The sequence below is a fragment of the Urocitellus parryii genome, chromosome 15, assembly GCF_045843805.1.
Source record: "Urocitellus parryii isolate mUroPar1 chromosome 15, mUroPar1.hap1, whole genome shotgun sequence".
In the NCBI taxonomy this organism is placed as follows: domain Eukaryota; kingdom Metazoa; phylum Chordata; class Mammalia; order Rodentia; family Sciuridae; genus Urocitellus; species Urocitellus parryii.
In genome coordinates, this window is record NC_135545.1 from 55,472,706 (window position 1) to 55,487,727 (window position 15,022).

The 15,022-nt window shown below is 62.0% G+C and overlaps 1 protein-coding gene across 1 annotated transcript in view; it reads left to right on the forward strand.

Annotated features, from left to right (window-relative positions):
* The window catches only part of Crispld2 (cysteine rich secretory protein LCCL domain containing 2), a 48,175-nt gene that overhangs the window by 907 nt on the left and 32,246 nt on the right, over positions 1-15,022 (forward strand). The window contains exon 2 of the mRNA XM_026411422.2: positions 13,756-14,063. Within this exon, the coding sequence (XP_026267207.2) occupies positions 13,824-14,063 (240 nt within the window). The 5' untranslated portion in view covers positions 13,756-13,823. The remainder of the gene's footprint in view (positions 1-13,755; positions 14,064-15,022) is intronic.

Sequence of the window (15,022 nt, forward strand, 5' to 3'; positions counted from 1 at the left end):
CTGACTGAGAAAGCCTGAGGGGCAGTGGGCATGTCCAGCCCGCTTAGCACCTGGAGTGGACTGGGAATTTCCACTCTGAGACTTTGGCCTCCTTGCTCTGGTGGGATGGGGTGGGCCTGTCTTTTCCGTCTAGGATCTGGAGTGTGACCATCCTACAGAGCAAGACCAGGGATGTGCCCCCTGCCCAGATCACCTGAGAGGGATGTCCCAGGGGTCTTTATGTTGTGTGAACCGGTTCTGCTTCTGCCTGGCCTAGCTGTTTGCACTTGGGGAAGGGGCAGGAGGTGTGGGCTGTGTTGCTGAGGAGCCGGGCAAGGCCCATCCACACACTCTGCCCACATGAGCAACCCTGCTCACACACCTGGGCAGGGGCTCCTTGGTCCCCACCTCCCAACTGAGGAATCAAAGGGTCAGCAAAGTGAAGTGTTTGCCCAGGAGGCCCAGCTGGGTGTGATGGATCTGGCTTGAGACCCTGCACACTTGACCTGGGTTCTACCTCTCCTTTCCTTTGTGAGTCTAGGGATGGAACCAGGGCCTGGCACATGCCAGGCAAGTGCTCTGCCGCTGAGCTGCCCCCCAGTCCTGGGTCCTGCCTCTTTAAGCACTTCTCTGTCTCACTGCCAACTCCGCCTCTGAGCCTGACCTTCACACAGGTGTTTTGTCTGAAAGGGGCGCCAGGTAAAGAGCTGGATGGGGTGCCCAGGGAGGAGACAGGAAGGGGAGACTCTGATTTTCAGAATCCCCTCGGGGGTAAGAGTAGGGGTCGTGACAGCCACGTTTATAATCAGTGCTGGCAGCTGGCACTGTCCTGGCTCTTACGTGGACCAGACGGCCAGGTTTCCAGGAATGATCTCGCCGACTGCCCTGTGAGGGGGAAGCGCACTGAGGCTCGGGATGAATCGGGCCGGCCCTGCCGGCTGGGCCCTGCCCAGGTGCTGGAGGAAGGGGCCACTTGGCTGCCGTAGCAGAGCCTGCCAGGAGACCAGGCTTCCGGTGCCAGATGGGTCCTCTGCCTTGCCGGGGCTCTGGGTCCCTGGCCCGGGTTCGGGCGGGGCAGGAAGGGCTCTGCTGACGCGGGGCTTGGGCTCAGCTCTGCCAGCAGCCACTGGTTCCGCCCGCTGAGAGCCCTGCCCGGGACCTGGACCAATACTGTCTCCCAGAGTCCTGCCACGGGGCTGGAGAGGAGAGTGGGCACCCCAGCCAGGTCTGGAGCTGGGGAAGAAGAGCGTAAGGCCCCAGAGAGCCCCTGCACGTGATCACCCCTTGCCATCCCCGAGGGGAGATCTGGCCCGGTGTGGGTTGCACCTGGAACGTTTTAGAGGTGGGACCCCCAGTGCCGACCTCCTTGGCCTGAGGGGGCTGGAGCGTCCCTCTTCTCTGTCACCAGCGTAATCTGCTGTGTGGGGAGGTGCCGCCGTGTCTGCTGCTCCCAGCTCAGGAGGCTTTTTTTTTGCAAACTCACTGGTTTTTGATCAGTCGCAGATGTGCAGACCCAGCATCAGTCAGGGGCTGAGGGCTGGTCAAGAAGGGAACATACAAGGCAGGCATGACTTTATGTCACTCCACTCAACTCAGGAGAGGCTCAGACTTCCACGGGCTGCAGACCCGGAACACCTTCCAAGTCCCAGGGGAGCATGCTCCCCTCCAGAGCAGGCAGGGTCAGGCACACCGGGGGGCTTTGGCAGTACCAGCCGTATATTTTTCTTTTTTCTTGAAAAATATTTTATTACGGTGAAATACACAAAAGCAGACAGGCATGGTGCTTCACATCTGTAGTCCCAGCTACTCTGGAGGCTGAGGCACGAGGATCCCAAGTTCGAGGTTAGCTCAGCAACTTAGTGAGATCCTGTCTCAAAATAAAATTTTAAAAAAGAGCCGGGGGGGACTGGGGCTGTGGCTCAGTGGTCGAGCACTCACCTAGCGTGCATGAGGCATTGGGTTTGATCCTCAGCAGCACAAAAAGAAATAAATAAACAAAGATATAAAGTAAATTTTAAAAAAGAGCTGGGGATGTGGCTCAGAGGTAGAGCACCCCTGGGTTCAACCCCCAGCAGCACCACCAACAAATCCACATGAGCACTCAACTTCCCCTTTTAACCCCTTGAGCTGTGCCATCGGGTGGCTTTCACAGATGGGCAGTGCTGTGTGACCCTACTGCTGTCTGATTCCAGGGCATTTTCGTCATCCCATCAGGGACCCTGTGCTGTGAGCGGCCCTCCCCAGCCCAGGCAGCCCCTGCCTGCCTCTGTCTCGGTGGCTCGTTCTGGACACTTCCCATAGGTGGGACCACGTGCCAGGGTGTGGCTGGCTGCGTGTGGACGTGGCACAGTGTTGTCCAGGTCCATCCCCCTTACAGTTCACACATCTCGACATCATTCCTTTTTTGTGGCTGGAAGTGTTCCTCCGTACGGCTGGTGCCCATCTGTGTGTCCCCACCTCCACGGAGGGCAACCCAGGCTTTCCCCAGCTGGATGACACGGGCAGTTCCACCGTGGGCACGTGTCTTCACCGCTCCTGCGTGTAGACCTCGCAGTGGACTTGCTGGGCCACACGGGACTTGCTGACCTCATGGAGGAACCCGGGGCCTTTTCTGACTTCCTCCTGGAGGAAGCCCCCACCTGCTGATCCCGTTCTGGTCCCTGGCCACCGGTGTGGGGACAGCCCGGGGCTGGTGCGTGGGCAGGGCGGCTGTCCCACCTGGGTCCCGGCAGCCCCTGGCAGGGTCCTATCTGAGGTGTGGCTGGGGAGCGCAGCCTCGGTGCCAGGCTGGCAACTGCCAGCACTCCTCGGCAGACCCCCCCCTTCAAGGCTGTGGGGACATTGTGGTCCAGCCAGAGGGAGATTTATCTTTGATTATCTCAAGTGCAGCATCAGCTTAGCCCAAAACCACAGGATCAGGAGAAGAGAGCCTGATGAAGGATCTTGCAACTTCTGGGCCCTTGTTTTTAAAGTACGGTAGATTATGAAACCCCACGTCTCCAGCCCGGGTCTCTGGCCTGTCTCCCATCTTGCGTGCAGAGTGGCCGGGCTCCAGAAGGAAACAGAATCACGCCCCCATTTTGCACACAGTCGAGGGGCCTGGAGCTGACCCTCCCCCAGTCCTTTCAGACAGGAAGGAGCCCGCGGGTTCTCTAGATGGGGAGCTGGTGGCCAGCTGACCTTGTGACTGACCTCTAAGAGCTCAGGGGCTCCTAGAAGGAAGAGGTGGTGTTCTGCAGGCAGCGAGAGGCCAGCAGAGGAGGGGAGCTGGCAGGGTGCACCAGGTGGGGCCTCGTGGCCAAGGCCTGAGGTGTCAGGGCACCACCCAGGGGGGCAGCTCACACAGGAGAGTGACATGAGGACAGTTTGCTCTGGAATGAGCTAGTTCCACCAAGTCTGTGGGGGGGCTCCATCCCCAGGCCCACAAGGTGACTGAGCTTGTGCAGACCCGCAGCAAACCCCCTCACCCAGGGGCTGTTCCCTCTGCTCCGTGGACCCCTCCTGCTCCCCGGGAGGCTTGCCTGGGGTGGGGCCCTCTGTGCCTATGCCCTCCCAACCCTGACCGTCACAACCCAGAGCCTGGGCCCTCCTGGCGCCCAGCAGGGAGCAGGGCCTTGTCCTGGTTTTCTTGGGTTTGGCCACTCCTTGCTCCCCTCCAGGCCACAGGACGAGGTTCTCCACGAGTGGCGGGGGAGAAACTGACCTTTTTGAAGCAAATATTTTGGAACCTCAAAAGCAAACTGACTTAAATAAAAATGCAAAACATTTGCTGGTACAGGTAGATGTTTGCTGGTACAGGTAGATGTTTGCTGGTACAGGTAGATGTTTGCTGGTACAGGTAGATGTTTGGGAGGGGGCCCTGCAGGGTTGGGATCCGGGAACCCAGGATCCAGGTGGAGGAGCTCAGGGAGGAGACGGGCTGTGGCGGTCTGAGCAGTGCTCCTCCAAGCGGGGCCACCCAGGCCCTCCGAGCCAGAACCTGGGGGCGGCGGGTGCTTCACGTGGCCCCCAGCACTGGGACAGGCTCAGGTGTGGGGCCCACGGTCCTGGAAAGCTGGCAAAGGAGAACCCTGGGCCCTGGCACAGAGGAGGGGTGTGGAGGGACTGGCTGGTCAGGGCAGGGGGGAAGCTGAGGGAAGGTTCTGGTGACAGGGTCTGATGTGACCCAAAAGAAATTGCCTCGCAGCAGTGGGGCGGGTGGCTCTGTGGCTGCGGAACGGCTACCCTCCGGAGCCAGCAGCCAGGCCGGGTGTAGTTCAGTGGCAGAGCATGAGGGGAGCGTGTGGGAGGCCCTGGGTCTGGTCCCAGCACCAGAGGAGAAAACAAGACAAGAGCCAGTCGCTGGCGCGCTCCTCGCCTTTCCCTGAAGGCGCGCCAGCGGGTGGCCCTCCGTGTGCAGGCCTGAGTCCTGGGGGTCCCGGCAGCCTGCTCCGTGCACCGTTATAACCCCTCACAACCAGCCCTGCCAGGATGAGCGTTCCCTGGGGCCTGCAGGACAGCTGTGAGGAGGCGGCCGGCTGCACCCCGCCCCAGCCAGCTCCCAACACAGCGCGTCTGTTCTCCCCCAGCGCACCGCGCTGAACACACCGTTTATTCTGGGATCTTCGAGGCCGGGCTGCCGGACGGCAGATATTCTCAGCAGGGCCTTGGCCGCCGGGACAAAGTGCTCTCTCAGACTGGGGATGACCCGGGCCTCTGTGGGAGTGTGTGCTGGACCAAGGGGGAGCCCTGGCAGGCCTTTATCTGGGCTCCTGCCTGCAGAGTTCACTCTGAAGGGCTGCCTGGGACCAGACCTGGAACCTGTCACGGCTCAGAGCTCTGCAGGGCAGGCCAGTGGCCTTCTCCCCGCGGCCCTCACACACATGGCCGCCCTTCTTCAGGCAGAGTTAGAGCGCTTCAAACCTTTTAAAAAGCAACTTGTTATTGCAGTGAACATTGCTGGAGAGGAGCCCACAGTCATTCATGTGATGTCAGGGGAACTTCTCAAAGATGAATCTGCAGAGATCCGTCCTCAGAGTCCCGGCCCCCCATGTCCCCGCACCCCCCCGGTAGGCATGTGTGGACTCGCAATGGCAGAGCTGGTTTTGCCTGGCTTTGAGCTTGGCATAAACGGACCTGTGCACGTCGGTCATTGGCGTCAGGCTCCTGTGCAGTGTGTTGTGAGGTTTGTCTGGGTCGCGGCATGCAAAGGGGCCTTCAAAGAGAAAGTCAGGCCTGTCCCCTCCGGCTTCTCTCCCTCGCAGGCCCCTCTTTGCTTCAGAATAAAATCATGCTCAGGTGGCCTCTGGTGCCCACACACCCAGCCCGGCTGCCGTGACCCTTCCTCTCCCGAGCCCCTGTCTTTGTGCCTCATCTGCGCCACACACCTCGACCCGACCACCCAGCAGTACTGCTGCTCTTCCCCTTCCTCAAGATGTCAGTGGCACACCTGTCCACCCCAGCCAGAGTGGCCCTGAGCGCCCAGCAGCCCTGTGGCCTGCTCACGGTCTCCTGCCATCCCCGGCACAGGCTCTGTCTTGCTCACTTGCAGGTCCCCAGGGCCCCGAGGGTGTCCCAGCTCTTCACCTGCACAGCAGTGTGGAGGGGCTTCCCCAGTTCCGCCTCCCCTGCTGGAGCCCCCATCACCCTGTGGGTCTCACAGGGGAGCTGGTGGGCACCGCCCCGTCACCTGGAGCAGGGACAGCGCAGGCCCCGAGCTCCTAGAGCGGGGAGGGATGGTGGAGCCCCTCCCCCTGCTGGACCCTCACGAGCACTGTGCCCAGCTGCCCTCTGTGGGGGCCTGGAGGCCCCAAGGGCTGCAGACCCCCTCCCCCTGGGCAGCCCTCAGCCTGGGGCAGGGGCTGGGATCCCTGCAGGCCAGACCAGGCCCGCTCGGTCCACGCTGCCCTCTGGGGCCAGGTCTTTCCTTTTGGAGATGAAGGCTGCTGCCTTCACCCTGAGTTTTGCTGTTCCCTGAGCCTGTCTCCAGGGGAGCAGCCACGCGTCGGCCGAGGGCCGTGCCCCAGGTCTTGAGGAGTTTCTGAGTGTGTGTCCCGTCCGTTTGTGACCTGCCTGGCTGGTGTGGAGCACGCCTGCCTTCCTGGTCTCCCCACAGAGGCGGTTAGGTAAGTGTGTGTGGAGTGGCTGTTCTTCTCTCGTCTGGAGTCGACGTCTTTTCTCAGCACAGTATAGCGACGTCACCCGCTTTGAGTATCATCGAACCAGTTGTTGAGCCTCCCGATGCCTCTTCCCGGAGTCCCAGGAGGACCGGGCTCTGCGGAGAGCTCTGGGGGAACATGGCCGCCGGGCTGTGTGGAGCCTGGGAGAGCAGAGTGGCAGGCCAGGGAGGGAGCCAGGCGGTCACCTCTGGGGTCTGGCCCCTCCTGTCCCATGGCGTAGGAAAACCCGGTGGAGGAGGGAGGCGGCCTGGCCCGCTGTCTGGGTCTCCGGTGGTAACGGGACGTCCTGCCCAGCCCGAGATCTGCCGAGACGCGCTGGGCGGAGGGAGTCCTCCTTCCAGCCACGGCTTCATTCCTGGGATTTCTGGGTGGTTTGTGGCTATGACTTGGATCTGTCCTTGGCCTCCTGCTCAGATTTGGAGTTCTCCTTGAGTAGTTCTGAGAAGGACCAGAGTCCAGGGAAGCCCTGGGCCTTTCGGGGTCAGCCACCGTTGTGGATGGGTCGCACTGTGTGCCAGCAGGTCAGCAGTGCCCTGAGGTTGGGGAACCGCCTCACGATGACCAGGCCGGTGGGTGCTGGAGCCCGAGGAGCGGACAGGCACACCCGCAGGCCTCTGCTGACCCTGAGAGGCTTCTTGTCCTTTAGAGCCTTGGTGTCCTCACCTTGGGACAGCTGACCATGGCAGCGCCCCACCCGTTTGTGGAAAGGATAACTCTGAGGTGCTGGAATGGGAGCCCCTTGCCCGGGGCTGCAGGCTCGTGACTGGTCACAAACCTCACTGTGGGGTCCAGGGAGCGAGTCACTGGCTGGGGCTCACCCTGTGGACATCCCGGCTCCCGAGGGCTGATGCTGGAGTCCAGCTGGGGGCGAGCACCACAGAAGGAGTGAGCCCAGCGGCGCAGCCACGGCCGGCTGCCGGGTGACACCAGCCTGTCGGCCAATAGGCCACACGTGAAATCCAGGCAGTGAGTGCTCAGAACGTATTCTGGCGTCTGACCGCATCTTGCTGTTATCTGAGTCTGAGGTGGTCAGTCTGTCCCTCCAATGGGGAGCGGTCACAGGAAAACCCGGTGGGAGGGAGGCGGCCCCGCTGTCGGGACTCTGGCGGTGGTAGCAGGCCGTCCCGCCAGCTTCCCTCAGTGGCTTCTCGCTGGGTGTTTACACCAAGGGAATTGGCGGCCACAGAGGCCAGCGCTTCAGCTTGTTTTGAGAGTGGGTCCTTCGCACGGGGCATCTGCCCAGGTGGCATCTGTCCCTCTGGCCCAGGTGGCATCTGCCGAGCGCCAGGACTGACGGGTGGACGCCCGGGCCTGACCGGGGTTGGTGTCTGACCTGGGTCATCATCCTCGGCCCAAGCTCCCTTCTGCGTTGGCACAGAGGCTCCTGGCCAGGGGCGGACCTGCTCCTCCAGGCCTGGTCACGTCCTGGAACCGACCTCCTCGGAGAGCTGCAAAGGCGTGTCCAGGGCTCGGAGCTCAGCCCAGCGCAGTCTGTTTCAGGCCTGGGGCGGCTGCGTCTGTTTCGCCCAGCACTGGGCATTTAGTACCTGCAACTGGATTTTGCTGAGGCAAAGGTGAAAGAGTGGCTGAGGGGGTCGCCCCTGGACTGCAGGCCGCGTTGTTGGTCGAGCCTCCACACAACGTGCTGCTGGCTGAGGACGAGGCCCTGGGCCTCCCCTCCACCTTACCCGTGTGGAGACTGGGCCCAGAGAGGCTGCACACGGCGTCCAGGGCCACAGAGCTGGTGACGGGTGGTGATAAGAACTGGGCCCAGGTTCCTCCCCGAGAGCCCAGCCTGCGGTCAGTGAGGAGGCCGAAGTCACACGTAGGCCTTATATGGCCCTCTGATCTCCCCGGCAGGAGGGGGGTACATTCATTCCATAAATATTTATCCGACTGTGGCTTGTCGGACGCCGGCGGCTGGTGGACGGGGGCGCAGGTCTGCGGCATGATTAAGCCCCAGGAGGGTTCCAGGAAGCGGCTCCCTGGAGCTGGGAGTGACGAGCAGGAGTGGATCTGCCCGCCTGGGCCTGGGGCGCGGGGTCATGGGCTGGGCTGTGGGAACAGCATGTGCAGGAGCAGAGCCCGGCTGGCCGCCCAGGCCTGAGACTCATCTTTCTGGCAGACTCTCCCAGACACACGGTGAACGCAGCCCAGGCCCGCGCCTCCCCTCCCTGGCCCCTGAGTCCGGGTGCTCTGCTGGCTGGATTTGCTGGCCCCCACACGTCCAGGGGGCCTTGGCCGGATTGTGGGGGATGGGGAGGGCTGTATCCCAGCAGAGGTGTGTGGGAAGTGGGAAGCGGTGGGCCACCTTGAGCTGGTCACCCAGCTCCACAGAGACCAGCTGGGGTCTGCACACTCGGCTCAGTGGCTGTCACCGGGGCCGCAGTCACTGTCCCTAAAGAGCCACAGTGTGCTGCAAAGCTCTGGGCCATGCCCGAGGCCCTGCGGTTCCCGTCTGCCAGCTGGGTCTTACATCGGCCCTGGGGCTGGCAGCTCTGTGGGGCCCTCCAAGCGCCCGAGCGTCTGGCATCCTCTCGAGGATCTCAGAGCCGTCAGCTTGGGATCTGATGGCTGTTTTGCAATTCCAGCAACAGAGGACAAAATCTTCCAGAGGCCCGTCGGCTGTCTTGAGCCACAGTCCTCGGTGGACACGTCCAGTTACTGGGAAGCCACCAGGGGACAAGTTGAGGCTTCTCTGGAAATGGGGCTGGAGTTTGGCAGTGCCCGGAGATGCCAGGCCTAGTTGAGCTTCGCGGCCGCCCAGGCGAGCGTCTCCAGGATGTCTCAGCAGCCCGACGGCAGGGGTCAGAGGTCAGCTCAGCGCAGGAGTCAGTGCGCCTCACAGATGGGGCTGCGTGGGTGCCCCACATTGGTGAGGGACGTGTCTGGTGAAGTGTGGCCATGATGTAAAGTCTCTCTGAGAGGTGGCAGTGGGGACCTTCTCATTGACACTGTTGTCATTTGACCCGGGAGGACAGTGTCTCTGCTCCCCAGAGCCCAGCCGCCTTCCCTCGGGGCAGAGGAGAGTGAAGGGCAAGACTCAGTCGCCCTGTGTGTGCAGGGGCTTGGGATTTTCTGGTGGCAGGGAAGCCCCCTCCTGGGAGAGCAGGAGGGCACTGAGCAGAGGGCACGGGTGGACTCTGAGGTTGGACGGAGCCGCCTGCTGCCCCAGTGCCAGGTTCTGCCTGCCGGGGGATGACCCTGGGCAGCTTCCTAAGCCCGCAGGCTTGGCCTCCACACCAGCCAAACCTCTGGGTGACCCAGAGGGGACATGATGTGGACTGGTGGGGGTGGGTCTCCCTGGCAGAAGCCCTTTGCCCTGAGTCTCCCTGCCAGGAGCTCAGCCTGTCAAGCGTCTCAGTTGGAAAAAGTGTGAGTTTCTCAATTTTCTCTAGGAAAAAGGCAGGAGAGCTCCGGCCCCCGTTCCAGCTGAGCTGTCTGGCAGCGAGGCTTGGTGTGGGCAGAGAGCCCCGTGGACTGGCCACTTGCCCACGCACCTGTTGCTCTGACAGACAGGTTCCTCTGGGATCTTGTCTCAGCCTCTGAATTTCTCTGCCTCTCTCCCGCCACTCTCCATTCAGCAGCTGGGGGCTGTCTGGACCCCAGCCCTTCATTATCTGATGTGTCCTAGTCTGCGAGGGCCGTGTGGCCCCTCACTGCAGACCAGTGGCCTTCATTTCCTCGGGTCTGGGAGCCCCAAGTCCAGGGTTGAGGTGTGGGCAGGGCTGGTTCCTCCTGAGTCCTCTCCTGGCTTGCAGACGACACGGTCTCCCTGGTGCCCTGGCAGGACCATTCCTCTGCCGGCGTCTGTGCCCTCCTCTCCAGTCGTCTTGGATCAGGTCCAGCCTAAGGACACTTTAACTCGATTCCCTCTTCAAAGGCTTTATCTCCAAATACAGTCCCATTCTGAGGCCCCGGGCTTAGACCGCAGCCCGCGGATCCGGGGAGCACTTGAGCCTGTGAACACTGCGAGTCTCCACATGCCAAGCGCGGCCCTGGGCTCTGGGGCATCTTCAGCGCTCCCTGCAGCCAGAACCCAGGAGCCCTCCAGACTGGACCTTGTCCCCTCCCTGGCACAGATGAGGCACTGGCCAGGCCAGGCTGCTTCCGACCCTGTGGTGCTGGCGTGCCACCTGCACAGTGCCCTGAGTGCCTCGGCCAAGGCAGGGCTGCCCCTGGGCCAGGAAGGACGTGGAGAGGCCTCCGTCCCCTCTTCTTTCCTCTTCTGCGGCGAGGGTCGCACCAGGTCTGGTGGCCGCCATCTCTCCAGCTCCACCCCAGGCTTTATAACTCCCCTTGGAACCTTGGGGAGGGGGCCTGTGGGCCAGGGAAGCCCCTCAGCTTCTGCAGGAAGGGCCAGGGGAGCTCTCTCACAGGGCAGCCCCTGCTCAGAATGTGCTGGGAGGGTGCGTTTGGAAACGGCATGTGCTGCTTCCTGCCTTGGCGTCTTGTTGTATTTTGTTGAGGAATAACTTCAAACCAAGAGAAATGGGCAGGCCCCAAGGACAGAAAGGCCACCACCCGGGCGGCCTGGGCTCACCACGGTGCCGCACTGCACCCTTGGCCGGCTCCCCGCACATGAGCATGCACTGACATTTTGCCATATTTCCTTGAGATTTGAAAAATAGAAATATATGTTAAAGGTAAAGATAAGCCTTTCGTATTGTTTCCCCTAGTTCCTGTCCTCTGTCCAGAAGTCACCCCTGAATTCAGTCTTGGGTCTCTCTCTCTCTCTCTCTCACATACACACACACACACACACACACACACCCCACATGCATACATATACAGACACACAAAGGTGTATATGTAATATATCCATAAATCACCCAGAATTTGGTATATGCATAGACACAGTGGGTTTTTGTTTTTTTGCTGTGCTAGGGATTGAACCCAGGGCCTCCTGAGTGCTAGGCAAGCACTCTGCCTCTGAGCTATGTGCCTAGCCACCTATTTTAAAATTAACACAAATGGCATCATAGGCATAATGTTCTACCGCTGCTTTGTGAACCGCCTGTTGCACTTTCTTTTATTAATGCCAGGGTGTAGTCGATCCTTTTGCTGGCTGCATATTGCTCCACCGCATCATAGCCCCCCACCCCGACTCGCCCTGCCGACAGCTCCAGAGTCGGACCTACTGAAATCAGACCAGGTCCTCCTCCGGTTGGGCAGAGTGGAGTCACGTGAGGCTTAATGCTGTGTGCCTTTGGGGCCCTGCACCTCCCACTCCCGGAGCACAGAGCAGAGCAGATTGTGCGTGGTATGACTCGGGGTGGACCCCAGGGGTGCCAGCTCCCGCCCCCCACATCCTCCCTGAGTGAGCGTCAGTGTTCTTCCTTGGGTAGGCGTGGCCCCTGGCCTGCAGCTGGAATTGTGCATATATGGTCGTGGGACCAACCGCAAGAGGAGGACGGGAGAACTCCCCAGGCTTGGATTCCCCCAGGCCAGCCGGCATGCAGAGGTCCTCCCCAGCGTCCTGGCTCCGCCCCAGGAGGTCGCCCCTGGAGGAGGAGGGCAGAGCGTCCAGCACTACAGAGCGCGGAGCCTCTCCCTGGGCGCAGGCTATTTTTGCTCGCCAGGTCCTGGAGGGCTTCCAGGGCTGAAGATGGGAACGGCCGCGTTCCCACAGCTCGCTGGCCCCCAGGGTGCCCTCTGGTGCCAAGGGCTCAGGTCCTGGGATGCCCATCTCGCTTCCCTCCCCAGCCCAACCTGAGCTCCTGGTGGCCAGGGACCGTGTCCTCTCCCTGCTCAGGCCTAGCACAAGTGCTGGGTGCAGTCCACTAGGTGGCCACGGACTCCCCTGGGAGTAACCTTGCGCTCTGTCCGCCCTCTCTTGCCTCTCGGGTTGGTAGCATGGTCCTTCGTGGAGGGAGACTGTGGGCTGCCAGGGGACAGGGCCACGGGGCCTGCTGGGAAGTTCCAGGTCCTCAGAGCCTCCCTGTGGGAGGCTGACCAGGGTGGACTTGGGCGGGCCTTGCTGCCACCAGAGGCCTCTGCCTTCTCGTGGTAAGTGGGTCCTAATACATGGGCCTCCTGGTTGTCACAGGGTTTGAAAATGACATTAATGACCCACCTGGATAGATGCTTATGATGGGTTTTCTGAAAGAACCAGATGGTACAGCAAAATTCTCAAGGACATTCTGACTCTGATGTGAGGGACAGGGGTAGCAAAAGTTCGGGACATGTTCAATGTCTTTAATAAGCAGCGGGCACCCTGGGACTCTGAGGGGGTGCATCCCCCCCGGGGACCTGGGGCTCCTTGGCGTGTGCTGGCTGGCAGGAGCACTCTTGGGGACACAGCACCCCGTGGGCCCAGAGCGTCTGGAAGCCTGGCCATGTCTTCCTCCTGTCCTCTCGGCCTCGCTGCTGCCCTAGCAACTGAGAGACCTGGAGGATGGACCCGGACCCGTCTGGAGGTGGCCGTGACTGGTGACTGTCCTGAAGTGGCGGTTGGTTGGTTACCCGCATGAATCGCTCACTCGGCGACCAGGGTGCGTGCGCCAGGTCTGCATCAGAGGAGCCGGAGGAGGAGACGGCCTGCCTGGGGGATGCAGGGTCCTTGGAAGCCCGTTTCTGTTGCTCCCACAGAATGTCCCAGGCCAGGTGACCTGTAAAGGCCAGAAGCTGATTTGGCTGATGGTTCTGGAGGCTGGACGTCCAGGAGCCTGTGAGGATCTGCGAGGGCCTCAGGCTGCAGCAGGACATGGCGCAGAGAGAGCCATGTTGTCTGTCACTGGGTGACAGAGCAAGGGGGTCGCTCAGGTGTCTCTTCCCCTTGTAGAGCCCCTAAGGCCATCAAGGGGGCCACCTCATGATCTCCTCCAGTCCTAAGCTCCACTCCAAACGCCACCCATGTGCCAATGGGGGACAGGGTTCCCGGCACATGGACCTTTGAGGGCACATTGGAGCGGTGGCACATGGACCTTTGAAGGCACATTGGAGTGGTAGCTGTGGGTCTGCCCGCAGGGACAAGGACGAGTGGGTAGAGTCCTCCCTTGGTGGTCCTGCCCTCTCTCCACTGCTGCTTTTCCTGAGGACCAAGTCAGCAGGTAAAGGTCACTTTGCAGCCTGTGGCCAAGTCCTTGCCGGGCTTGGGGCACCTGTCACAGTGTGTGGCCAAGCCATGGTGGAGCCAGCGGGAGGCAGCGACGGCAGGACCCTTGGGCCTAAGGGGCCTCCTGAGGTCTGCCCACTCTGTGCTAAACCCAGGCTGCTGGGGAGTGGCTGCTGATGTCTGCTCCTGGTGTGTCCCTTGGTGATGTGACATGACTCTACAGGTCCCTCTGAGGGCAGAGACAGAGCTTGATTCACACCTTAGGCTCACGCGGGTCCCCAGTGGATGGAAATGCTGATCTGGGTCAGAAAATACAGTGACAGAGAACTTGGGTCCCGGAGAAACTGACCGGGCCGTCCTGTGGGGAGTCCAGGCTCGCGTCTTGCTGGAAGCTCTGGGCTGGGTCCCAGCTCCACCTCGGCCTATCAGCCGGCAGGCTGGTCGCCCTCCCTGAGCCTCGTGTCCGCGTCTGCCAGCAGGAGAGGCTCATGCTGCTGCACTCGCCGCCCAAGCCGGCTGCCCAGCGCTGACCGGCTCCTCCCCCTCCCTGCTTCCTTCCAGGGCACCACACCAGCTCTGCACCAGGCCCAGGCTGTCCCGTCACCAAGTTGCTGCTGCAGGGCAGAACCATGAGTGGTGTCGCGGGTGGCCTCGCCTCCCTGGGGCTGGCACTGCTGGTCTGCGGAGCCCAAGGCTTCTTCCTGCCCAACGTCACGCAGCTGGAGAGCCTGCTCAGCAGGTACCAGCAGGCGGAGCCGCACTCCCGCGCCCGGAGGGCCATCCCCAGGACAGACCGGGAGGAGATCCTCATGCTTCACAACAAGCTGCGGGGCCAGGTGCACCCCCCGGCCTCCAACATGGAGTACATGGTGAGTGCGGGCGGCAGCCACAGAGGCTGGCGCCAATGGCGGGAGGCTCGGCTGCCATCTTGGTGGCCTACCAGATGGGAGGCCACGTCCTTCTCACAGGACGTTGGAAGAACACCCAGGTTTGGCAGGCTCTGTGAACACCTGCTGTCCTCAGTGCTAGGTCCCCTTGGCCCCTCACATGAGCTGGCCCTTGGGTAGGGTGGGCAGGGCGTGACGTGTCCGTGGGACGGTGCCGTTGTGGAGAGCTGAGTCCCCCCAGTGTGGAGATCTGAGGACCCCCAGGCCGTGGAGTACGGTCGCCCTGGGCCAGCCTGCTGGAGTGTCCTTCCACTCCCCCGCTCCTGGGCACAAGCCAGGCACCTGGCGCAGCAGACGCAGAGCTCCCACCCAGCCTGGTGTGGGGGCCTTAGTTTGGCCCCCCTGGGACTCCGGTGCGGGGGCTTATTGGGGGTTGACCATGAGCCCGGAGGACAGGATCAAGGAGCCCGGCCTGGGCCGAAGCAGGGTGTCGGGGTGGGATGGCGGCTGAGGGAGCTGGCGCCCCCTCCCTGCAGCGGAAGGCACTGCGTGCCCCACAGGCTGGCTCCCCGTGGCCCAGGGCACCCAGGGCTGCGGATTGCCCCTCTTCTGGCTGTGGGGGCACAGGCCCTGGGGGCTTCTGCAGCACTGGGGGCAGGTCTGGGCCTGGTGGACACTGAGGTGGGGTTCTGTCACCCAGAGAGGAGCCTCAGCTTCCCACTGTCCACTTCTGAGATGGGAGGTGGCAAGGGGGTGGCCCAGGATGCCACACCATCTGCCTGGGGCGGGACCCCCCCACCCCCCACAGGACAGTCTCAGTTATCTTGGCCAAAAGGGACACAGGACAGGCAGGGAGGGAGCAGGCCCGCCACTGCCCAGGGCAGCTCCACAGCAGCTGGCACTGGGGTCCTGTAGCTCCATTAACAGGCCCCAGGGCTCTG